Below are 27,316 nucleotides of genomic sequence, written 5' to 3'. Positions count from 1 at the left end.
TTTAGTGTCAAATCCATTTTCATCAACGGATCATCAACAACTCAGCTCAGCTCAGCTCACGCCAAGTTTTTTTTATAACAAACTCGCGCCCCCATATTTTGAAGGCGACGCACTGACTGTAAGTACGAACAGTGAGAATGTGTTAAGGCAAAAGTGCAAGTGACGTGCGAAAAAGGAAAAAAGCCTAATGCGAATTTTGACTTCCAGTGCAAGTGGAAATGTATTTTTAATCATGGGCTGTCATTTTTTATATTTTCCGATATGCGCATGTTCCGAGAGAAATTCGGTATCCAGCAGCAGCAGAAGCATATATCTTCGTTCGTTTGCCAACATATACGCGTGATATTATTGCCAGTGTACACTTAGTGATAACAAATGTCGTTTATCGTGTTGTATTTCGTGATTGCAAACATTTCTTTTATACTGCAAATGCAAGAGTGAGCTGCATAGGGAACATCTTTCCACAAGTCCACAGTGCGTGCCATGAAAATCTGACCAGTGAAAATCACCCGAAAGAATGATTTTTCCTGCGGTGATGGTTTAACATTGTTTTCCTTTTAGATATGAATCCTAATGGAGGATCACCATAAACTTGTACTGTATTAAGTTTGCAAAAAGTTGCATGAGATGAACTCCAAACTAATTGACAGCAAACCGGCATCGACCGATAAATTGCACGGGAATAAAAAACTTTGCGATCCCGTAAATGGATTCGTACCGTGCTCCAATCAACAGAGCGTAGATTCCAACTGTCCACTGATGAAATCGTCGGAAATCAACGAGGGCAATGTCGGTTCTACAAACGGCAACGTTGATTCTATAGTGTGCAGCAAACACAACAGCAAATCAATTGTTGTAAATTATGCATCGGGGGCAATGACCAAAACCACAATACAACATCAATGCATCGGCAATACCTCTTCACCACATGTACAAATCTGGAGTGCAAAATCGACCCGCTGCAAGATTTGGCTAACCTTGCTCAGTGTCACACTTCTCGTAGTTGGACTGATAGTCGGATATATGGTTTCATTTTTGCTAGGACATTCCGGCAGGTGCGAACATGGCAACATGTTCCATCCTAAAGACAGCCTTAGACGGGAAGTTTGTTTGTCCGAAGAATGCGTGCGAACAGGTTCGTCATAAAACGTTATTAGGCTTACAGACAGGTCCTATAGAAAGGTCATACTATTTCAGCGTCCTCCTTGCTGGCCGCGATGGATCAATCCGTTGATCCGTGCGTTGACTTTTTCCAGTTTGCTTGTGGAACGTGGAATAAAAAACATGTGATACCAGAGGACAGAAGTTCAATCAGCACCTTTGAGGTTGTCACTGTTGTAAAAAAAATGATTACGATACTGAACTTTTTAACTATTATAGGTCCTTGCTGATCAACAACAGATGATACTGAAAGGAGTACTGGAAGAATCTATAGAATCTAGTGACAACGAGGCAACAATCAAAGCTAAAATGTTCTACAAGAGTTGCATGGACTTGCGTAAGTACTGACGTGCTTTACTGTCGTTTTGACATCTATTAGAGTATCAGTTCATTTTAGAACAAATACGCAAAATTGGTATCCGACCCCTGCGGTACGTGCTGAGCTTGCTGGGCGGTTGGCCAGTTATAGAGCAAACCTGGACACCTCCCAATACCAGTGTAGAACATCTGCTAGGTGTGCTGAGAGGGGTCTACAGTGAACCGGTTCTAGTCGAGCTGTACGTCGGTGCCGACGATAAAAACTCGTCTAAAAATACTTTACAGGTGAGTGACTTTTTGTGACAACAAGTACCAGTGTGACAGCTGGCAGTATTGGTATTCAAGCTCACTTGTATTCGGAGAAAGCATGCGAAAAAACAGCGTAGTATACACCATGTTTTTTTCTAAAACAAAAAATATCGCACGCTAGCCTGGAGGCTAATGCGGTCTCGATCAACTCTATTATTAGTTGAAAGAATTCGTTATCGACATTGTTTTTAGCACATTTTGCATGTGTAGGATAAGGTTACAACGATGCACCGTGCCTCAGTGCTGAGTCGAGAAAATTTCCAGCTCGAAAAGATCCTCGACCTGATCGGGAATCGAACCCGATATCACAACCGTGTGGGAGAGCTAGCTGATCGACATCGCTAACCACAGAGCCGTTTTTTCTAACAGAATTCATTAAAAGTAAATCAAAGTACACCGTTGCCGGAAACCTATTGTCAATTTTTTCCATAATTAAAACTCAGTTTGGACACTTTAGATAATTTATCGGATTTTATGGTTTGGAATCTCTTGATAATTCAATATTTTGTACTTTTGAAACCGAATTCTTGAAATATGTATTCAATCGTACCGAAGACTCTGCAAGATGGTCTATGAGAATCCGTATCAAACGTAAGGAAAGCTTGTTTCTGTGTCAGTAGCTTTTGTTCGCGTTCTGAAATATTTAAAAACTAAGATCTTATGTTTCTCAAGAGAAGGTCCATAAGTGATGTTCTTTCATCTGTGCACTGCTCCAGCGGTGAACAAGAGAAGTTGTTGTCATCGTATTGTGACCGTTCAATGTTCGATAGAAAACAGATCCCTATCAGTGTCAGAAGAACTACTCGGTGGACTAACGCGGCAGGACATACCACCTTGAGAAACGCACGCAGTCTCATCCTTTGTGGCTTACCATCGCAACGCGGTATAAATAAGACCTGTCGGGTCATTTACACGACCAGGATTTATGCCTTTCCATTATGCCTCTTCAGATTGTTGAATGATGCCCAAGGGCATACCGACCAATCGATCTTCAGCTCTGTTTTCTTCTGAGCTCTGTCTCCATCTACCGCCGGGAGCTGTATGATGGCTTCCTTGTGTCTTAACCGGATCCTTTCGGAGGTGAATTGCCTCGGTGGCCACCACCACTTCACACTCTACTTCGCAGACTTGTGCAATGTCGCACCCTTCGGCGATTTCATCATCGGCCTACTGAGCGTTTCGACTACCCACAAGCAGATATAATAAGTCGCCATACACCGCGTGTGAAGAGACACACTTTCTCAGTTACAAAAATAACTTCCACGAAGCAGGTTGATCGTGGCGTGCTAGGAACGGGACATATTTAACGTGATTCAATATCAGCGTTTACAAATACATTTAGCATATTATTGTTCAAAATCAACTCTACAAATGTAATTTTAATTAAATTTTCTCTGAACTCTGAAGCTGCAAGCAAGTTTTTTTATTGGGTTTTTTTCATTAAACTTCGTTTTTGATTGAGAACAGTTTTCTTTTCTTGATTTGTGATGGCTTCCAAAAACTATCTTCAAGCTAAGGCTGCCATAACACGTTGCGCTTAACTGAATCGTACGCCACCTTGAGGTATTTAAACAAATGATGAGTCTGAACCTGTCAAAGACGCAAGGTGAGCATTCGGTCCGGTGTAAATTGACCTTACCAAAAACTGCACTGTTACTAAAGATAAAAAAAAAACACCTCAAGAAATTCTGATACCGTGTGGCTTTTTATATTATTGTGCCGATTTGAGCTGGAGCGAACGGAAATTAAATTGAACAAATCGGGGTCGCTAATTCCTTTGGAAAAACTTCTCGCAAATCGCGCGAAAAATTACTACATCCAACACAAACGGAGAAGATGTTGTTACTTTTGAGTAACATTTTATTACTTTTTGTGTCTTATGACCGTGCATTAGACACAAAAAGTAACAAAATATATGACGGCTACACTGCCCTTCCAAGCATAGTTGTCCCAGCGTGCATAAGAATTGTGTAGAACATGGGACTACTACGATTGGAACGGCAGTACACGTTTGTATGTGTTTCTGCAGGTCCATTTCTGCCCCCTACATTCACACATAAACAGAATCTCACCGGTCAGCCCCAAATGTCTTATTAGAAACACCACTGTTTCGTTCCCCAGAGTTTACTTGTAATAGAAATTTGTATATAATACCGTGAGACCAGAGTTGCCGGAGTTGCAAATGTTGTTCTAGATGGACACGAGTCAGAGCCGGCATCGCATTATTGTCCCGAGTGGGTAGTTATAGGGAAGGTTCATGGGTGACAAAGGCGTGCCCGAGGGGGATGGCGACCTGCTAATACCTGAACATAATTTTGCGAAAAATCTACACCGCAACAACAATAGGGTGCCGATGGAATGTTTAAGAAAAATTAGATTTTCGAATTTCGTTAAGTAGTAATGTTTGCATTAAAAAATGGACTTTTTTCGGTGTTAGAAAAAAAAACCAAGACAGATAATTGATTTTAATGAATTTCCCATGGAAGATAATTAAATAGACTCACTTGCAAAAGAAATTCCACGCCCTTGCGAGCGGCTTTCTGGGAGTTTACCAGAACATTCGCCATGGTGGACGAAAACATGCGTGTAGGCATGTTTTTGAGTTCTTTCTTCGTTTTATTTGTCAATTCCTCCTCAATTTTCGCGTCAAAATTGTTGGAGTAATTCTTACGCTTCTGGTTTGACTCTGGATGGGACGCAGCTGGGGAACATTGGATGGGTTGGCCGACCTGGGTGCCGCATCAATTTTCAGCCGCTTCATCTCGTCCAACGATTGCATCGAGTAGTCGACTCCAGATCCGGCCAGAGCACCTCGTCTTCGCCCCTATGGTATTTCTTAATGAACGACGCAACTTCCGGCAGGCACTTCGTACTATAAACTTCCCCGTTCATGGTCAGTACAGAGCTTCTCGCTGATTGTCAGCCACTTTGTTCTTTGGGAACTTGGTGTGTGAAATGAATTTTACCCCATAGCTCACTTCCTTCGGGGGGAAGTAAAATACGGAGTGCCCTGCCAGTCGTTGGCATCCAGGGTGAGATAGGTCTCGGCATCGACCACCACCATCACATCGCGATTCGCCGGAAAAATTCGCCGCTCACACTGCGTCATTGCCTGCAGCTCCGAGACCAATGGACGGGACTACCGCTTTCTGATGTCCATGTTCGCCAGGTATTTTTCCACTCCCGGACGAACACATTGGATTCACATGGATTCCCTAGGATTCCTCACATTGGAATCGTGAAGCGTCCTCGATAAGGAATCCTGAAAAAAGAATCCTCGACATTGCCAAGTCTATAGGGCTAGGATTCCTTAATAAGAATCGTGTAATGAGAATCCTTCAGATTCCCTAGGATTCCTCACGTTGGAATCGTGAAGCGTCCTTGATGACGAATCCTGAAAAAGAATCCTCAAGACTGCCCTGTCTATGAGGTTAGGATTCTTGAATGAGAATCGTGTAGTGAGAATCCTTCGGATTCCCTAGGATTCCTCACATTGAAATCTTGAAGCATCCTCGATGAGGAATTCTGAAAAAGGAATCCTCAGGAATGCCCTGTCTATGGGTTCTTGAATGAGAATCGTGTTAGGTGAGTTCTTAGGATACGAAACCTTTCACTTTAACCGTTATTAATGATTCAAAGTTCTGAACATTACTTCCACAGGCCATTTACTAGGTTTTGAGTGTTTTGGTAATATGGCTTTAAAATGGTCCTTCCGGAATAGATTCCAGAGGGGCTAAATAGCAGTCAGATAATATTCGGGAAATTTTAAATATTTCAGAAACACAAAAAATGGATTTATATCTCTTTTTAATCATATGCCTGTTCGAATGCAATTTTTGCTTCAATATTGTTACGAAATATATGAAAATTTTCGAGGAAAATGTATAAATCACATTATGTTATCATTTTATAACATATACATTTACTGCTACAGTCATATCTCGAAATAAGGCAACTTTATTTTTATTTTCGTTACGTTATATCGAGTTATGTTATATCGAAGCAAAAAATATTAATTTTTAATTTATACAACAATGTTTATGGTTACTCAAATATGCGCGAAAACCTATTCGCCATAACCTATTAGTATTTAAAAACCTTTCTGATGCCCATTTAGAAATATTTTCAAAAGCAAAAATATATAATTTCGTTCGACCACGACCCAATACCGTTCGATATGAAACTCTGAGCTGTTGGGAAGGTTGTGGTCTTCGGGTACCAAAACCACATTGTTCGCATCGTACCACTCAATTGCCTTTTTCCCACCGCAGCATCTCACCAAGTCCAGCCGGAACAGCACAGGCCTGTTATGTTGCTTCAGAAATGTTGGCAGCCGCTTTTTTAGGCAACCCGGATGTGAATCTCTTGAATGATGGTTTCACACGTGCATTTTTTCAGGAACTTCCATAGTTTTGAAAATCTCGATCACCTTCTCTTTTCAAATGCGGGGTAAAATTCATGCCCCGGAAGCAGTTTAAAATCCATCGCTACTTGCCGATGTGTTTAGTTTATAATCTCGGTTCGTCACCTTCAACATCTTAACCCTATCTCCGCGAAGAGAAGTTGGCACAAACTATATGTTGAAGATCAATCTGTTCTCTAACCGCTTAGAATATTTTCATCGTTAGAAATTTCGAGCATAATTGTTATTATGTCTAGGCATGCTGCACAGTAGTGTGTAAGACAATGAGCTTGCTAGCGTCTTCCCGGATGGAGAGGTTAGGATTCCGCTTCTATTCCGCCGCCACCTTCTTCGTCGTCACAGCAATATTCCGAATACGATTGCCGCCGCTTTCAAGTTTTCTGTCTGTCGACAGACGCTCCCCAAACACTTTTAAAACGTTTGTCACGATCGATTTGGCCACATCCAGTAATTTTGCCAACTTGGCATGTGAAAACGTCGGATTCGCTTGCTGCGCGAGCAAAATTTTAACACGCTGCTCCTCTTGGTTGGACGTCATTATGAAAACTGGAGAGCAAACGGTGAAGGTCACCTCACGATCGTCCACCAGGATGCTCCTTTCCTTATCTCGACACATTGCGACTCGCGGCACAAAGCTTGTAGGGATTGTTAAGTTTTTGGTAGAACTTGCTTGGCTTATGAGATTGATGCAGATGCTCTATTTCCTCAAATTCCTCCTATTCCTGACGGCGCTTCTTCTATAGGAATAATTGGTTTAGCTCATCTGTCTACACTGCTCCACGTTCTGACAGGTAGCTTGACACAACATCAGTACCCGCGCAGGGGTCGAACCGCTCATTCCGTCGGTTTCATTCCACATGCCCCAGGACGTTCTTCACTAAGCCGGTATCGAGTGTTGTTCCCAATGGAGAGTTTTAGGCGCATCTTCACCGTCACTATTAGTCCGAATCAATGTCGGCGTCTCGGGTAGCTCTAACGTCGGTGATGTCCGAAAAGTGCCTACAATCTATCCATACGTGGTCGATTTGCGATTCTATCTGAATTGGTGATCGCCAGGTGTAGGAGGTTGTACTGGAAAAGGACGGTTTTGTTGGTCAGCTGGTGCACGCAGAACTTTCCAATTCCAGGTTTAAACTTCTCCGCTTGGCCAACCTGAGCGTTGTAATCCCCAATGATAATGACATGTGTTGGGCAGCAGTAGTACCCACGCTCCAGCTACGCGTAGAATTCATCCTCGTCATCATCGATGCTTCCGAGGTGAGGGCTGCGCACATTGATGGTGCTAACATTGAAAAACCAGCCTTTGATCTTCAACCGGTACATTCGAGGAGTGATCACCCGCTTGTGCATTTCGCCCACCACGACAGAACTGTATCCAGCTATGACCAGGTATGACTATCCCTGAACGTACGTACCAAAGAATCATTCCAGCACACTTCTTGTGCATCGCTACCATGTCGAATTTGCGGCTCTTCAATTCATCAGCAAGTACTTAGGTGCTTCCAATGAGATTGAGAGACCAGCAGTTTCATGTTTCGAGTTTCCAATCGTTAGTCTGTTTCGATTATTCCGGCTCGAAATGTCTCGTTCCTCGTTCGTTGCCAACCCCTCTGTCTAGCAGGACTCAGGAGTCCCAAATACCATTAGGACTTTTGGCGTCAGGTCAAACGCTCGGATTGGTTCCCGATTGGAGCCTCCTCTCTCTTTGTAAGCATACGACCAGAAGTCCCACCGCGGTTGGAGGCAAATGCCCCAGGCCTTCCGACACGATGGGCCCCTAGTCCTGGGTCAGACGTGAAGACAGGGGTTTTTTGCTCGTCACATTCAAAGCGTACAGTCATTTCCAAAATTAATTTTCTTGCCTCTACATTTTTTTAAAAAAGAGGGCCCCACGAAAACATCAACCCCGGGCCCTCAGCACCTAAATCCGGCCCTGGGATCAGGTTTACTTTTGTTTCATTAGACCGCAGATCAATCCGCTATTTTTTACCATTTCGAGTCCAATCTAATCTAGACTTTTTTGGCGAATTCAAGTCGAACATGAAGTTACTTCGGGGTATATATATATCGTCGGTTTCATGCTATACAGGCACAACTAAACATTCATATTCTCGAGAAAAACGTGTTTGCAAATTAGAGTTGAAAACTACTTTTTTAATTTTAGATTTAGATTTTAGCAAAAACAAACGTTCTCCCAACATTGAACAAGATCGCTTGAAACATGATGCTCATAGTGAAAAGAAAAAATGCAACTTCACCGGCAGATGTTGTTCCACAAGGAAGTAATCGTAGACTTATGCTGTTCTTCTTAATTTAAACAATATGTATGTAGTGCTTCTGAAAGAGTGCTGATTCATATACGATTATGAACTAATGAAGAATTTTCTAGGTCACACATCGAATTTCCAGTGCTGTCGAATTTTTGTTTCAATATCCAACGTATTTTTTCACCCTCAGATCGATCAACTTGTTCTGGCACTTCCCTCACGTGACTACTACCTAAAGGCGAGCAGCGAGGGTGACATCAAAGCCTACCATCGCTACATGACACAGATCGCGGTTCTCCTTGGCGGGGATGCCACCAAAGCATCCCGGGAGCTGATGGACGTGGTGGACTTCGAAGTGCGCTTAGCGAATGCATCGCTACCGGAAGCGGATCGACATGATACGAGTGCGATTTATAAGAAAATTACCCTAGAACAACTGCAGCGTCAGGTGCCACAGATTGATTGGAGAGAATACTTGCAAGTATGAGTAAGTTTGCGAGGTGCGAATTTGGCTATTCATTCTTACCTTCTCAACTTTAGATGACTCTGGGTGACGTTAAGCTTGAGGAAAACGAGGAAATTGTGAGCTACGCGATGCCATACCTGGTAGAGATGGGAAAAATATTGAACGAAACTAACAAGCGGATTGTTCACAACTACGCGATTTGGCGCTTCGTTATGTCCATCATGACACATATGATCGATGACTACCAGAAAGAGAGGATCGAGTTCAAGAAAATATTACTCGGCATCCAGTCGGAGCGCCACCGGTGGTCACAGTGTGTCGAGTGGACCAACAAGAAGCTCGGAATGGCAGTTGGGGCTCTGTTCATTCGGGAAAATTTCAACCACGAAAGCAAGGAAACTGCCTTAGAGATGATACGCACTATCAGGGAAGCGTTCAATGAACTGTTAGCCGATAACCACTGGATGGACGATGAAACGCGAGCTGTTGCGAAGGAGAAAGCGGATGCGATGAATGAGCGAATTGGTTATCCGGAGATTTTGACGAATGCCGCCGAGCTGGACAAGGAATACGTCAATGTGGGTTCCAGTTGGTGATGAGTTGGTGATAAGTTTGACGGTTTTTTCTTTTTTAGTTAACAGTTTCGAATGATAATTTTATAAACAACATCCTAAACATTCTAAAGTGGGAAGCGGAACGTAACATGCAACTGCTGAGAAAACCTGTAGATAAGGATAAATGGACCACCGAACCGGCTGTAGTGAATGCGTTTTATAATCCTAACAAGAATGATATAGGTGAGTTGGGTTTGCATGAGTTTTTGACTTGGTGGAAATATTCTGATCTGAACTAAAAGCGAGACCATAGACAAACAGACGTGCATCCTCGAGGTAAAATGCTAAAACACCTTAGTCCTTATTCGGAACGTTACACCATGTGAGCTTACATTAATTGGCGTTACTGTCTATTAAGCAATATTTCAAAATAGTCATTATTTTTCAGGTAAAAGAAGTCGTCATCGAGTGGCACGTCTGTTTGTCAGTGTCGAGACTGTTGAGTAGAGAGTAGATATTGATATCGGAACGAAAGGTCAAATTAAGGGGACCGATCTGACTCCGTTCCGGAATCCGATTCCGTCGTGATAGCTGTTATATGAGCATTTTGTCGCTATTATACAAAGTTGTAAGTTTGGTCTCAGAATTGTAATTATTCTCTCCATGGGTAGAGAGTATCGACTTTTGAAAAAAAAAAATATCAGAATTTCCAGAAACTCTAATTATTTCACAATTTGCTTGAACATCACCTGCTTCGAAAACTCGACTGTCCGCCGCCTCAAAATTTAAAAACATATGATGAGCCTGCAAGTTAACTTCTCTGAACTTGTCAAGGATTTGACGCAAGGAAAACATTCTTATTCGCTATGGGTACACAAATTTCAGGAAACTAATATTCAAACAAGCTAAGTTTTTAAAAATTATTCATATAGATATTTATATAGACTATTATGCGTAGAACGGCAATATACCTGTTAGTTTTTTGAGCTTTTGCGAACGCCCCTAGCATCGTTTGAATAATATTCCGACTGATAACCACGATAAGACTGATCGGGAATTAAAATAGCCAGCAATTCTTTGCAGGTTAGATTACACTCCATTAATTAGGCTCAAAGCTCAATCGCTTCCAAATCGCAAACTGATTCATTTGGTCGATATCTCGATTCTATATGTCATTTATTTGTATTTCAATAAAATGCTAATTCGGTGACGTTAAACATTCAGATAGTTGAACCCATTGAACATTCAGTATATTATGTCATTTCGAAAAGAAAACGTTAAAAAACATTCAGACTTCGCTCAAATCAGATATAGAATTTTCTAGTCCGTGTTAAAAATAAAGAGTTACAGTGCGTTTATCAAACTGAAAAAAACTATGAAGTAAAGCATTGCAGGAAACTTTAAAATTCGTTCAAAATTCATATTCTACAAGAAAATCAGGCTTACGCGTTATAAATACTTATTTTTCCCTAGGGTTTCCGGGAAAGTAATGACTGTGCTTTTTTATAGGGTAATTGATCGTGGTTCGCATCTTTGTCATAGTTTTTCATGGTACCCTAGAAATGAATGCAAATTTTTTCTAAAACTACAATACTTCTCTTCATACTTGAATTTTTCTATCTCTTACCTGCCCAACGCGTTACCCGGCCACCCACAAATTAAATTTGGTCGTTGGTTCAATGTCCATAAAATTATTTCGACAGGTTATTTTTATAGTTTTGGGTATTTAGGTGATATACAAACAGCTACCAATGACACAGACATAATTAAATAGAATCATATCAATATGGGTATTAAAATTCATAAATTGATTCCAACGAGCTGTTTCTGCGTTCTTAAGGTCCCGCATAATCAATAACCACAAACGGATGATAATCCATATGGTTTAACGATACCCCAAACAGCCGGGACTATACTGCCGTGATCTCGCAGACTGACGTATGCGACAGCGAGTAAAATTTTCAGTACGAAGCTTTTTCCAAAAACGTTTGTATAGTGAGTGTTTGGACGAAATTCAACAATCTGATCTGTACATAATGCATTAATATAATCACAAAACATTGCCGAACATATTTTTTGTGGAAAACGGTTCATTAACTGAAGTTATGTCACCAACGTCATTTTGTTGTAGAAACAGCGATTTTTATTTCACTGTTTCTACAACCGATTGACGTACATCCATCGTAGTATGCGACAAGTCGCTCAACATTTTTTTTTCATAATCAGGCAAAATATCGCGATTCAAGAATACTTTTTAGGAAATGAATTTGGTTTGGAATATAAAAGCATTCGTGGCCTCTGCCATCTTACATCTGCACTTCTTTCGTACAAAAATCAAGTGCGCTTTAGTTGTCCACGAGCATGGACCAAGCTCCATGGCCTTAGAGGGCTACGCTGCCGTGAGATGACAAAGTGACGTAAGTGCCACTTTCTCGAATATGAGTTTTTCATGCCAATTTGTTCATTATTCGAAGACCTATCTTTTGGTATCTTCCTTCTCGTTGTTACTTATTCGTACGTTACATAAAATCAAAAAAACAAAGTGACGTTGGCACACATTTCCATACAAAAGTGACGAAGAATTCTTTCGTTTTTGGGCCGTACTGAAAAACTGATCACTTGGATCTACGTCACAATGTCATCTCACGGCAGTACGTATGATCGAAGTTTTGTAGATAGTCAACTGCGTTCCGCGGCGAATTTTATTCGAGCAGTGCATCCTCCGGAGTCCAAAAAAGGCATGATTTTCCGCCATAGGACCTCGACGAATTTCTCTGCTAATGTCGTTCTCAGTAATCACCAGTTAGCCTGGGTGCACGCACTTGCCAACCAGAGTCTATGTGTATATAGAGTCGCGCGAAGAGAAAATCTATCGTTTCGGCAGCACAGTTTTTGTGCCGTTTGTTGCCAAGAACTATACAGTTCTGTTTTTCACCATGCATAAGCGAATATCATTTTTTAAAGTTCTTCACAAGGTACACAGTTTTGAAAGATTACACCGGTGATGTTTTGTTAAATTTAAGTAAACCAGTGTACAGGTTTAATGTTGGATTAAAATGTTTAAGTAAAACTTCGGAAAAACACACATTCTTCATTACGCTCAATTACAACACTTTTCATCCACTCCTAACAATATCACCTTGTTTATTTACATTGCTCGATTGGTACCCTCGTTTGACACTGATTAGGTTCCTTTGGTTTCATCTTTGCGGGACTCTTATTATAAACATAGACTCTGTTGCCAACTACCTCAATTTCATCCCCGCAGAGATGAGAGAGGTGTTGTACAACCATAGAAATATTTAGAAATATTTGCTCCCAAAAACATCTAAATGCTAAATTCAGTTGAAATTGCGAGTCGTTAAATGCAATAAAAGCATCACAAACATAGTTGGGTTGGATTTACGTCACGTTGAGTAGAAATGGCGGTTACGTCATTTCGTTTTCGTGTATTATTTACGCTATTTTTAGCACTTTTGATAAAATTTCGGTCCCCATAGGTCCGGTTTGGTGTGTTCTATCGTTTAATCTCGAAAAACACAAATCGGCCACTTTGGCGCTTACGTCAGTCTGCGAGATTACGGCAGTATATCTCGAACTAGTTGTTAGGCACGTTTTATGGTTATTGATTATGCGGGGTAATTCGATAGTTTGTCTCAAAAAATGGCAAATTCGTGATATACTTCCTTAGGACTGTAAGTGGTTAAAATAACTATCCACAAAGTCACACAGTAGGTATCAAAAGTCGTTAAATTACTTTATTTATTGTTCTTTTGGCCCCTAGGAGCCCCAGGGACATCTGTCCAAAAATGTTCGCTATGAATACAAATTCATCCCATTGCACACTCGGGAAAAAATGAACCCAAATTCCCACTAATTAGAAGCCGCTGGGCTGGCAACCTGAAATATAGCATTTCTAATGTAAAATTGGTCAATAATTTGATTGGTGGTGGTCTGATTCCGTGCAGGGCACGGGAAAAGGTCTATATTTCCAAAAATACGCAAAAATAAGGTGAAAAGGAGCAAAATAAACCATTTCCTGTGCCATGCACAAAATGAAACCAGCACCAATCGATTTGTTGACCAAATTTACATTAGAATTGGTATATTTTAGGTTGTCAGCACAGGGGTGATTATTTAGTGAAAATGTGGGTTCCGATTTTTCCACTAAATAATCGCCGCTAGACTATGAAGAGGTTCTCGCAATACAGTAATACGGATTTAACTTTTGAGTTGAAAATTCGGGTTTTCGTAATGTTTCGTAAAAATGCAAGGTGCCTCTAGTCTTCCTGATACGTGTGACTATATCAGCTTTGGTACCACCATCAGATGTTGTCTGGCTACCAAGGTATTGATAAAAATTTATCTGGTCAACCTGTTGTTCCGCTACTGTAAAGTTAGGGGGATTTTCTGTCTTCACTACCATAGCCTTAGTTATTGCTACATTGACTGAAGACTAACAAGACAATGTCGTCGGCTAGGTCGAGGTCAGTTGGATGCTCCATTGTTAGAGGATTCCAAGGCAAACCTTGATTTGGTCTACTGTCAAACGCTCCAACTAATATCTCGTCCATAACAACGAACGCCGAAGTGCCCCGGATGTTTCCGTGGTTGAGTCGGTCGAACGGGTTTTCAATGTCAACGAACACCAGCAGAAAAATGTACCTTACAGTGTACTTTGAGAGCGATACAGAGTAACATGACGCCACGCCAGTTATCGCATTCAGTTGAGTCTGCTTTTTTGGGGACTTTGACCAATACGCCCTGCATCCAGTTCACCGGAAAAGTCAGTCAGTAGCTGACCAGCTCTGTATTTTAGCGGCATCTTTGTTCTCATCCTGGCACCACGGGCGGGAAATATCGTATACATCATATAATATATGTACACAACAAGTGGATATCACCATTGGCGGCGGTAATTTCTTCTTCTTTGGCTAGGGAGTTAGTCAAGGTTTTCGTTTCCCATCTACAAGCGCGTTCAACAGCCCTCTCAAGTTCAGCGTATCGTTGACGGGCGTTTGTATTAGCTGCTCTAGTTCGCGCTCACTCAATGCCGGCTTTCGTCTCTCTCTGCTCGTCGAGCTTCATCCAAGTTTCATCCGAAATTCACTCCCCCGCCTGGCCGCGAACTTTGTCGCGATAAAGCCATTCTTTATACCGGTTCATTGCTTTTCGACGACTCCACTATCAGGCAACTCCGAAGCTCGAGGTTCAAGTTGTTCGACCAAGGCCCTTTTCATCTCGGTATTGTCCAGTCGGCGGACGTCGTAACAACAATGCAATGTCGGCGTTGCGCTTGTTGCGTACATCAAGAAGGCTCCTTCGTTATTTTCGGTTGATACAGATTTGGTCAATTTGGTTTTCTAATCGGCCATCGCGGGGAACCCGCGCACAGTGGTTCCGTTTTCTAAGAAGGGCGGTCATAAATATTGTTTTCCTATGTTTTGAGTTCAAAACGTCAATCTTAGTGTATTTTTCGATGCTGAATTCGAAAACCACATCTATTTTGTAGTATTTTCTATAGATTCGTGGTCAAGGGTCATCTAAAATTACTGGTATCTTTTACCAACTTTGGCTTGACTACTATTTTTTACTAGGCAATTTTACAAACTTTTATTGTTCGATGCCAGAAATTTAATGAGTGTATACATATAAAAACCTAAATTAATCCACCTAGCGGTTAGACTCAGCCTTTCTCATTCAAACATATTATTTGTAAAAATAGATTTACATGAATGCTTAAATCCAATAAAAGTATATTCACTCCTTGGGTTCTAAAATATTAATGTTGTAATTGAAGTATAAAATATGAAATTTGACGTAATGTTAGTACACTTTCACTTTTTTTAATAATAATAAAAAAAGTGAAAGTGTAGTGAAGTTTTTCTATCAAGACGCTCGAACAGAAGTGAGTAATATTAGTGCTTAAGAAATAGCGAAATAAAAGAAATGACTCTTAACTTCGAACAATTTAATCACGAGCGATACCGGGAACGTTCAAATAGTACGATACCACATTTAAGTCATGTTGAGGCCATATACATTGATCAAAGCAGGTATGGTTTTGAATAGTCTTTGAATTTCTTTTTTTTCCAAAACTTTTGAACCACATATCAAATTGTTATGAAGTTTGTTATTTGTAAATTTGAGGGATGACTCGTTTGTACGACACTAGTTATGTTCAAATAAGTCGTGTAATACTTGAGATAATAGACTTTCGTTGTTTTAACAATTTAATACATAACGGTAGCTTATGTGATTACAATCAAATGAAAAGGGAACGTAAAGAGCAGCCAAACTTTGAAACCACGTGTTCAATCATAATTCATCAGTTAACCCTTAATGGCCCGTTCATCTGATATCAATATTGTTCAAATCGGTTGTGTAGTTTCTAAGATAATGAAGTTTGAGTGATATCAAATAGTCTCCAGAACACGTTTCTTTCCATAACTTCATTGAAATCGGTTCAGCCATCTCTGACAAAATCGAGTGAGATTGAGAGAGCGTTACACACACACGCACACACACATACACACACATACAGAAAATACTTAGCTCGTCGAACTGAGTCGAGTGATATACTGCCGTTCTACGCATAGTTGTCCCATGTTACTTTTGATCGATTTTCGTTTTTTATCACCAATGAATCTACTTTCATGTATATTTTTGAAAAACTTTTGAAAATAACATTGTTTGTTCCGAAAATCTTGAAAAACCATACCAAGTCTGTTTGTCCCACCGATGATTTTCTACACATATTTGTCCCACTAGATTTTTTCTCTTTTAATTCATCCCACTAACCACTAATTCCCATATTTACAACTTGGGAAGTCCTTCAGAGCACTAAAGACTTCACCTAACAACGTTTGGCTACATTACGGGTTTCGAAAATTCGGTACCGAAAATCACTTTGCTTGATTATTTAAATGCAGTACGTTCATATCTTTGTTAGGGATACCTAAACCTCCTTTTCGAGCATATAACAAGATAAACGCATGAGATTCATACTAAATGGAAGTTTTAAGAACTGTCTTTTGGGTGTAGCCAAAATGGTGAAAGCCCAACAACGTTCAAATATGACAGTAATGTGCAATCTAAAAAAAAAAAAACAATTGCCCTTTGTAATGGTAAGTCATTTGATACTTACTCAATTAACCTAACCTTCATCTCGCCTTTTATCCCCAGTACGAACTTTGTATTGGGAAACATCGAATGCACGTGGTGGGACTGATATGCGCAGATATCACCTATTGGAAGGAAAATTTCTTGGCATTATTGTCCCAGTGGGTATTTTTATGGAAAAGAGTGTTAAATTTAAAAACCTTCAACTAGATAGATTAAAAACAGTCTATCGCAAGGTGAAACTGGTTAGAGACCCGTAATTGCATTTGTTACATTGACGCAATGCGTATTGTAAAACTTTAACATCGTTTTTCTCGTTTGCATGATTTGGAACATGGGACAAATATGCGTAGAACGGCAGTATACGACATTCGGCCCTTTTGAGCACTTTTATACCTTTAGTTTTTGCAGTAATTGCTATACCTTTCTAGGAGAAAAGCAGAAATTGAGTGAGCTCAAGCAGTCTTTGGAATACGTTTCTTTTCAAAACGTGATTTCCTTCTTTTATACATAATTATGAACTACATGTTAAATCACTAGTTAAGGATTTTTTAGACAGGCCGTTCATTTGGCACCAGTTTTGTTAAAATCGGTTGTGTAGTTTCTGAGATATTGATGTTTCGTGATTTTTACATTTTGATACATAACCTCGAAACCAAAAGTCCGATTACAATGAAATTCAGTAGCAACCTATGGGGTAACTACAGCTCTCATTTGCAATTAATTTCACGGAAATCGGTTCAGCCGTCTCTGAGAAAAGTGAGTAAGAAAAAAGTTGCACATACACACACACACACACACACACACGCACACACACATACACATATACATACATACATACAGAAAATGCTCAGCTCGTCGAACTAAGTCGAGTGATATACGACATTCGGCCCTCTGGAGTACTTTAATACCTTTAGTTTTTTCAGTGATTGCTATACCTTTCTAGGATAAAGTCAAAAAGGTGCACATACACACGTACACACCCACACTCACACACACACACACATATACACCTATACATGCATACATGCAGAAAATGCTCGATTCGTCGAACTGAATCGAGTAGTATATAACATTCGGCCATTTGGATCACTTTTCTACCTTTTAATTAGCCAGTGATCGTTAGGAGAAAGTCAATGTTTACTTTCATTATGTGATCTCACATTTTTATGAACAACGGACAAAGTTACAATCCGATTACAATGAAATTCAATAGCAACCTAGGGGGCAACTAGACCTTTCATTTGACACTAATTTTGTGAAAATCGGTTCAGCCAGCTCTGAGAAAAATGAGTGAGTTTAAACAACCTCAGGATAACTTTTTTTTACATAACTTTTGAGCCATATGTTCAATCATTACGAAATTTAAAAGTTAAGGGTTCTGGTGACAGCCCGATCATTTGAAACCTGTTTCATCGAAATCGGTTGTGTGGTTTCTGAGATATTGATGTTTGGTGATTTTTACATTTTGATACATAACCCCCAAACTAAAAATCCGATTACTATGAAATTCAATAGCAACCTATGGCGCAACTAGACCTTTCATTTGCAATTAATTTTATGGAAATCGGTCCAGCCATCTCTGAGAAAAATGAGTGAGAAAAAAAAGTTGCACATACACACACACACACATACACACATACATACATACATACAGAAAATGCTCAGTTCGTCAAAAGGGGTCGAGTGGTATATGACATTCGGCCATTGGGACCACTTTTATACCTTTGGTTTTTCCAGTGATTGCTATACCTTTCTAGGAGAAAGGCAAAAAGTGTGTTTTTCGATGTGTATTTGAAAATTAGGGATATGTTTGACTCACAACATTCATTTGATATGGTAATACATATTAAGGGGCCGTTCCTAAACCACGTGGTCATATTTTGGTCACTTTTTATACCCCCTGTACCCCCCGTGGTCTTTCGTGGTCTTTTGGCAACCCCCCCCCCCCTCCTCCTTGCGACTTTAACCACGTGGTCTTTTCATTTGTCAAGTGCCAAAAATTCACTTTAATTTTTACATTTTTATTATTAAACTTTCAGTACATTCTATGTTTCTAAAATGCATAAGCTTTATTCTTGACTTGGTGGCAACAATAAATTATAAGTCAGGAAAAAAGACCACGTGGTCATTTCGTAAAGTGTTAAAAGAGAAAAGAAGTTAAAAGTGAAAACTGTGCGCACTTCCAAGTCCCACAGTAAACAATTCCTTCGTAATACAACACAATAATTGATGCTATTGTTAGCTTCAGACTACAAGGGATGCTGAGAGGTGAAGAAATACCAAAATAATAAAATTTGATTTTTGGCTTTATGACCTATGGGGGAACCACTGTGCCGCGTTAGGTTATGTGCTGGTTTATGAGGAAAGAGCGATCCACCACAAAATTCTGTAATCAACTCTACGTTTTCGCTCACACCTCCTAGGCCATGGCGTTCCATGACGCATTCAAGGTCCGCGTTGTTTGAGACTATCTTCGCGTTGAAGTCGCCCTAGTAGATTTGAATGTCCCCAGCTCCCCACTGTTCAGCTGGCTGTAGAAACTCTGCAGGTCGGCGGCAGTTGGTGCATAGCACTAGATTGCAGTAAGGTTTCTAACCTGACCACGATTATTCTTTCGTGTTTTGTTCCCACTACATTAGGGCCATATGTACCCCTGGGCTCAGTAGAAATCCAACTCCTCTTTCTCGAGTAGCATTCTCACCTCGTAGAGCAAGATTTTCCTCGTTGATGTCTTGTGTTCGCCAGTACCCGACCAACGGACTTCGCTCGGTTCCAGGATTTCAAGCTTCAGACCCTTGCAAGTTGAGCCAGCTTACCCTGCTGGACAAGAGTCAGTATATTCCATGTTCCGATTCGTGTGCTTTCGTGTTCATGCTAAAGGTCGTTGCCAAAGATTTCTTCTTTCATTTTCGGTAACTTTTTTATGTTTTCGGGTACAATAGGTTGTTAGCCTAAGGTCCCTATCCCGCGGACGGGGCTGTCATCTTAAATTAAGGCCGCCGTAAGCTAGTAACTGGTTTTTCTTTGAACATCCTGATTGTTAACCATAACAATGCGGCTCAATCGAGGGCAAGGAACCAAGGCGGCCCTAATTTTTAATATGGCAGACCATTTGATGGATTAACCAAATTAAGATAAAAAGGTACCAATCTTTGGAATTTTTGATCTTTGGTCAAGAAGCCTCAGAAATCAATCTGCTACTGTTTTTTGAGATCGATATGTGGTGTTCCTTCAGCCAAAAAGATAACTGAAAGTTCTTTGAATTTATGATTAGAGCAGTGGTTCCCAACCGGGGGTCCACGGCCGGCAAGGGGGCCGCGAAGCTTTTGACAAATTTGACAGGTAGGTAAAATTTGTTTCTAGATACCTCTGTGAAAGCGGATTTTTTACGCTTCTGTATACTAGGAAGCTCTCTGTGCTACGCAAAAGGGGCCACGGAGCCAAAAACGTTGTAAACCACTGGACTAGAGTCTGGTGTCGAGCGCTAACTTACTTACTCCATGAAAGAATAAATGGTTCTAAAACAACTCCATAAAAGAATGCAATAAGTTGATTCAAATGGTTGACAATAAGTAGGCTGACCAGATTTTCTCGGGATAAAAACGGGACAATTGGGTTCAAAAAACGGTACACATGATAACACTTATTTTTGAAAGAAATTTCCAACCAAAGCATGCAAACAATTATTCATTGCTTCGATGAACTTACCCGATAATGAAGAGTGTAATTTTTAGCAATGAGTTTCTGAAATTTGTCGCATGATGATCGAAATTTTGACTAACGATTATCATGGTCTCAACTTTCAATCGCGACTTTTTAGTCTGTTCACGATAGGGGATGTCCTTCCAGTAGCGCAGTACTGTCAGGAAGGCACAAACGTATTACTGAGATATTGAAAAAATCCTGGCTGCTTGGAAACTTATTTTCCATTTAGGAAAATTTCAATGCAAAGCTCTAATCAAGATTTTTTAAGGAGTGTCCGAAAACGGTACAAAATGGCAAAAAGACGGGACGGTTGAAAATAGTCGAAAAAACGGTACTGTCCCGTTCAAAACGGTACGTCTGGTCAGCCGAACAATAAGTTGATTCAAATGATAGAATCGTTAACACAAAATGTTTCAGCCTTCGATTTTCAGTTTTTATGATTTAGCACGTATGTTATACATTCTGGATACACACAAACTCAGTTTATCAACAATTTTTCCAAGTTAACCCTTTATGAGGCAGTTGCAACTGTATTGCCACCAACAAAATTTATTTTTTTCGCTGCACTAAAAATATTGTTTTTAAATTTAGCTTAATCAAAGGCTTCTAAAGGTGTCTTAGAACACCTCAGTTTTTTTCTAGGTCTGCTAGAAGTGTGCAATATTGATTTTGGGATCATTTTTATGTGAACAAACCGCGATTTTAAACCGTCTTTAGGAAATTCATTTTTGATCCGGTGAAAACCAAACAAATTGGTGAGTTTTTCACCAAGACTATGCAGACTATGCAGTCCTACTGCTACATTCCAATTACTATGATTTTTCATTTTTTATAATAAAAAATCAAGCTAACAATGCAGCTGCAAAAAAATTGCTTCCATTGTTTTTGGGGTTAACGGGCCACCAACATCGTGGCGTTAACGGGCAGTGGCAACTATATTGCCCCCAATTTTTTCAAATGATTCAATAGTCAATTTTTTAACGAAGGTACATTTGTGTTGTTTCTTCCGTAAGGAATACTTTTTATTGAAGTTATTGTCGATTCATCGTGTAGTTTTCACGGCCTTATAAAGGGTTAAAAAATTAGAGAGAATATTTTTTCGTTTTTAGAATAATAGACTATCTCACCGAATTTCTATAACCTCACTTTTCTGACAGCTAGTGGTAACTTTATTTACATCTTGGATTTTGTGCATTTTTCTGAAGAAGCAATCGTGTGCGTAGTGGAAATGCTTATAATTGTTCTTAGTATACTGGCACCTTACGCACAACATTTAAAGGGAATTTTGGTCACAATTGAAATGATCTGCTATAATTGAGAACAAAACTGCATCACCCAAGGGTAAACAATGTTACCAGTAGCTATCAAACTCAGGTGCGTGACGTCACCGTGCGATGGTCTATAGTCTTCTGGGAAATGATAATTTCTGGGAAATAGATTTCTGGGCATTGGTTTACTCTGGATAATAACTTTCTGGAGATTAGTACTTTCTGGGCAGCAGTTTTCTGGTAATTGGTACACTGGGCTGCGGTTAATACCGACGGTATCAATATCTTCTGCAAAGAAACTTCAAAATAATAGTACCGCTTCTTTGCACGCCAGCACTCCGTTCACCGATCTCCAAAGCAATGTTAACCCTTAAATGCGCAACGTTGTTCCGAAAAATATTAGGAATAATGTTTCAAAATAAATGTATTTTAATTTTTTCTACAAATATAATTGATTGGAGCAGTTATCTAGGGTTTGATTTTTTTTTATTAAAACCCTGATGACTGTTTATACGAATTATTTCTTTAAAAACAGATTTGAAACGTTATTCACAATGTTGCTTCAAAACAACATTGAGCGTTTAAGGTTTGAATAATACCGCTTTCATGCATTATCTGCCGTAGCTCGTTGCACTCAACTAAATCGAATGCCGCCTCGAAGTCTATAAACTGATGATGAGTCTGCAACTATACTTCTCTGAGTTTGTCAAAGATTTGACTATGGGTACACAAATTTCCGGAAAATAATATTCAAACAGGCAATTTGAAACAAAAATTATATGAAAAAAAAATCGAAAAGGTCAAAACATAATATATGTTCAAAGATAATTTTAAATTACAAAGACAACACAGTTTTTTTCAAGACGGCAATATTTTTTATTTTTCAATTTGGCATCATGCTGAAAAATATTGTTCCATTTCATTTATAACTCCATTTATTTGGAAACACACAAAAAATAAGACATGAGACTATTGGGATTTCGTAGCGGGTCATAGGACCAACCGTCTGTGCAAGTTTGATAATTGTCACTAGCAGCAAAAAATAAACAAAAACCAATTTTGATTTGAGCTGCTTCAGATCTCGTTTCTTGCAGCGTTTCCGTAACGTTTTCTGACTAATGTATAAAGTTTATTACCCGGTTTTGTACTCATATATCTCAAATGAACCTCTAAGCAGCTGTATCTAGTGAAGAAACGATAAAATTGTATAATTTTCCTAAGTATTCAATGCTTTCTGCTACACTACAGCTCCCGGGCAATATGCCCCACCGCTAGCCCGGCTGATTTGTTCATTGTTTTAGCGTTTGCTTCTGAGACTACAAGCGCTGTTTCATTTCGCATGCTGAGCTGGCATATAAAGCCACTGCATGGGGCATATTATACTGCATCTGGGACGTTTTGCCACGGTAGATTGGAAAACTAGCAATTTAGTCATATTTTTTAATAAAATTATGGCGTTTTTGTGTAACAGTAATTACAAAACAAAATAATAGCAGTGCATTACAAACTAAATAGTGTATCCAACTGCATGAAAGATTTGTTGTTTGTAATAAGCATAGCTACAATATTGACGATGTTCCCTAGGGGAGGGGGGGGGGGCGGGGCAAATTATACCTGTTTACCCTACCTGATATTAGGCTCATGAGTTAGGGACCATTCATTAATGATGTCACGCGTTTAGGGGGGGAGGGGGTCTCAATTATTGTGACATTTTGTGACATATGGGGGAGGGGGGGGGTTAGCTTGAGTGTGACATCACATTTCAACTACAAAACCTAAATTAATCCACCTAGCGGTCAGACTCAGCCTTTCTCAAACAAACTTATTATATGTAAAAATAAATTTACATGAATGCTTCAATCCAATAAAGGTATATTCACTCTTTGGGTTCTAAAATATTGATGTTGTAGTAGAAGTATAAAATTTAAAATTTGACGTAATGTTAGTGCTTAAGAAATAGCGAAATAAAAGAAATGACTCTTAATTTCGAACAATTAAATCACGAGCGATACCAGGAACGTTCAAATAGGACGATACCACATTTTAATCATGTTGAGGCCATATAAAGCAGGTATAGTTTTAAATAGTCTTTGAATTACTTTTCGTTCCATAACTTTTGAACCACATATCAAATTGTTATGAAGTTTGTTATTTGTAAGTTTGAGGGGTGACTCGTTCGTATGACACTAGTTATGTTCAAATAAGTCGTGTGAGCTTTGTGATAATAGACTTTCGTTGTTGTTACGATTTAAAACATAACGGTTGCTTAAGTTCGATTGTAATCAAATGAAAAGGGAAGATATAGGGCAGCCGAATTATGAAACCAAGTGTTCAATCATAATTCATCAGTTAACCCTTAACTAGCCCGTTCATCTGATATCAATATTGTTCAAATCGGTCTTGTAGTTTCTAAGATAATGAAGTTTCGTGATTTTCACATTTCGATACATTACAGACGAAGTTACAGTCCGATTACAGCAAATTTCAATAGAGTGTTATTACCTTTCATTTGACACTAATTTTGTGGAAATCGGTTCAACCATCTAAGAGAAAAGTGAGTAATATTTTACTTTTCATAGCTGGATTTCACATTTTTAAACATAACAGGCAAAGTAAAAGTCCGATTGAAAAAAAATCAATAGGGTCTTATGTGGCAACTATACCTTCCATTTGACACCGATTTTATGAAAATCGGTCCAGCCATCTCTGAGAAACATGAGTGAAATTAAATAGTCTCGAGAACACGTTTCTTTCCATAACTTTTGAACCACATGTCCAATCTCTATGAAATTCGAAAGTTAAGGGTTTTTTAGGTAGCCCGTTCATTTGAAATCAATTTTGTTCAAATCGGTTGCGTAGTTTCTGAGATATTGTTGTTTCGTGATTTTTACATTTTGATAAATAACCTCTAAACTAGAAATCCCCCTACGATAAAATTCAAAAGGGTCTTATGGGGCAAATAGACCTTTCATTTGAAATTAATTTCATTGAAATCGGTACAGCCATCTCTGAGAAAATCGAGTAAAGTTGGGAGAGCGTTACACACACACATACACATACACATACACACACACACACACACACACACACACACACACACACACACACACACACACACACACACACACACACACACACACACACACACATACAGAAAATGCTCAGCCCGTCGAACTGAGTCGATTGATATACGAGATTCGACCCTCTGGAGCACTTTTATACCTTTGGTTTTTGCAGTGATTGCTATACCTTTCTAGAAGAAAGGCAAAATAATAAATAAAAAAGTCACAGTCAAAGTCACAACTCAGAACTATTTCTAATATTTGCATCATTTATTTATAGTTCCACGATCCCTTTTTTTGCTTCAGATTTGTTCTAGATAAAATGAATGACAATTTTTTTCTCGCTAAACAATCATAATCTTCTGTAATTCTGTTTTACCGTGCATTTTCATTTATGAATGACAGTGCAATTTCATTAATTGTTAGTGTCTCTCAATCCAATCAATACAAAAACTGTGACAAAACGTAAATAAAAATGCTTGGTTATTGTAACATGTGGAGAAGATTTGGATTGCGAATTGATTGTAGAAAAGGAACTAAATATTGATGCTCTTTCAAAAATCAGCAATAATGCTGCAGTTACTTTCTCGGCATTTTATGTCGTCGATATGCGACTCCATCAGCAGCATCCTTTTCTAGTTGTCTTCTATAATCTTCTTTTCCTTTTAGTTTCAGTTTTTCTTTCAGTAAAATCGTTCTTATTAAGAAAAAATGCATTCCTAACAAATTTCTCGATTTTCAATCAATTGTTACCAAAGAAGGGGATATGAAAACGTGACGTAATCAAGGGGGGGGGGGTCAAGAAAGTTGTGACGAGTTAGTTTTTTTTTTCAAATTTTGCGTGACATCATTAATGGATCGTCCCTTATTAATATTTGAAAATTTCCTAAGGTTTCCGTGAAAAGTAGAGACTCTGCGACTAAAGCATTTCGAAACACTTCCCTGTTGTTCCGATCAATCAAACCTTCGATCGGACTTTCTGGATTGTATCTAGTAGAAAGTCTATCGCTTGTAATGAAAAATCCAAGGACTTACCTATTTATGATAGCGTCGCTTAACCAGTAGCAATCTTCCATTGGAACATTGTCCTGAGATACGCTTATGCATATTTGCACATTTTATCTATTTTTACTAAACAAAATTCAATTCATTTTATGCAAAACACAACCAAACTTCACTTTACCCATGAACTCGCCAACGGTTACTTCGATCATATTTTTCTCTCTCTCTCTCTCGGCTAGTCTTTCCAGCCGGAATCCTACAGCCCCTGTTCTACAGCCAGCACTTCCCGAAGTCGCTCAACTATGGCGGAATCGGGGTCGTGATAGGGCACGAAATAACACACGGCTTCGACGATAAAGGACGTCAGTTCGATAAAGATGGCAATATGATGCAGTGGTGGAACAATGTCACCATAAAAGCATTCCGCGAGCGTACGCAGTGCATAATAGATCAGTATTCCCGCTACAAAATCAATGAGGTTAATCTTTACATGAATGGCCGGATGACGCAAGGTGAGAACATTGCGGACAACGGGGGATTAAAGCAGTCTTTTCGGGTAAATATTGTTCGTAGAGTAGAATTTTCACATTTTGAAAAACGTTGTTGTTACAGGCTTACCGGAAGTGGGTAAACATGCATGGCCCGGAACTGGAACTTCCGGGTATGAATATGACGCATGATCAACTCTTCTTTCTGAATTACGCCCAAATTTGGTGCGGCTCTATGCGGCCAGAGGATGCTTTAACGAAAATTCGGTCCTCAGTGCACTCGCCGGGTATCGTCCGAGTTCTAGGGCCCCTGTCCAACTCGAACGACTTTGCAGAGGCATATAACTGCGCCCCAGGATCTCCTATGAACCCTGTTAATAAATGTAGTGTATGGTAGAAAGAAAGTAATGTAATGAAACAATTTTCCGTGCCTAAGAATTATATTCATAACCTAATATGAAAAAAAAACTAAACATAAAGTTCCAGTATTTGGTCACTACCCAACAACTGCACGCTTAACACAACTCGCTTGGGAAAGTAACTACTCAATTATTGACTATTGATTCAGACTAGGTTTATATCAGTTAGTACCAGTTATTAACAACTGCCGAAATTCTATTGTGAACGTGAATCATATGTTTACGGCAGACTTTGAATTTTGATACAATTTTTTGCTTAGTCAAACGGCATTTTGGTGCATTTGTGAGTAGATGTAATGAAGAGTTGAATAGAAAGTTAACTGGTTTCAACCGCGCTTTTTTGTTAAAACAGCACATGAATTGATATTATGTAGTATTTATAATAAATAGTTCTATACATGTGATCTATTCGTACAAAACAAAACAAAAAAATCCATTCCCAGTTTTCTACAACTCCAAACAAACAAACAAACATGTTATGCAATTCATTGTTCCAGCAAAATGAAATATATCTCCCAACCATTAAAAAAAATGTGATTCAATTTATGTACGGAAAACATGCGAATAAACTAATGTTTCCAACAGGTTTGTTTTATTGAAAAAGCTTTTCGATTTCAGTTCCAACATCCGCTTCCCGTTCCACTTTCCGACTCTTGAGTGTTAAAAATTTTTGATTTTCAAAGGATATGCATTGAAAAATAAAAAAAAAACTTGTGAAAGGTCTGGTCTGGATTCTAACTGTTTTTTCT

At 39.3% G+C, this 27,316-nt stretch overlaps 1 protein-coding gene across 3 annotated transcripts; it reads left to right on the top strand.

The window, feature by feature from the left end:
• On the top strand, window positions 1–27,140 carry LOC129725867 (neprilysin-1-like). 3 transcript variants are annotated; one of them, XM_055682207.1, is made up of 10 exons: window positions 1–474; window positions 562–1,135; window positions 1,198–1,325; window positions 1,381–1,498; window positions 1,559–1,764; window positions 8,669–8,959; window positions 9,019–9,522; window positions 9,579–9,741; window positions 25,900–26,216; window positions 26,273–27,140. In XM_055682207.1, the coding sequence occupies exons 2-10, from the start codon at window positions 628–630 to the stop codon at window positions 26,543–26,545; spliced, it is 2,508 nt and encodes an 835-aa protein (XP_055538182.1). In that variant the 5' UTR covers window positions 1–474; window positions 562–627; the 3' UTR covers window positions 26,546–27,140. The 3 variants fall into 3 exon arrangements, with proteins under 3 accessions (XP_055538182.1, XP_055538183.1, XP_055538184.1); XM_055682208.1 differs by having other exon boundaries at window positions 1–498; XM_055682209.1 differs by having other exon boundaries at window positions 6–118.
• Window positions 27,141–27,316: the final 176 nt, after the last annotated feature.

Source organism: Wyeomyia smithii, chromosome 2 (genome assembly GCF_029784165.1).
Source record: "Wyeomyia smithii strain HCP4-BCI-WySm-NY-G18 chromosome 2, ASM2978416v1, whole genome shotgun sequence".
Taxonomy (NCBI): domain Eukaryota; kingdom Metazoa; phylum Arthropoda; class Insecta; order Diptera; family Culicidae; genus Wyeomyia; species Wyeomyia smithii.
Note: the sequence above shows the minus strand (reverse complement) of the source record. Positions and strands in the feature narration are given on the sequence as shown.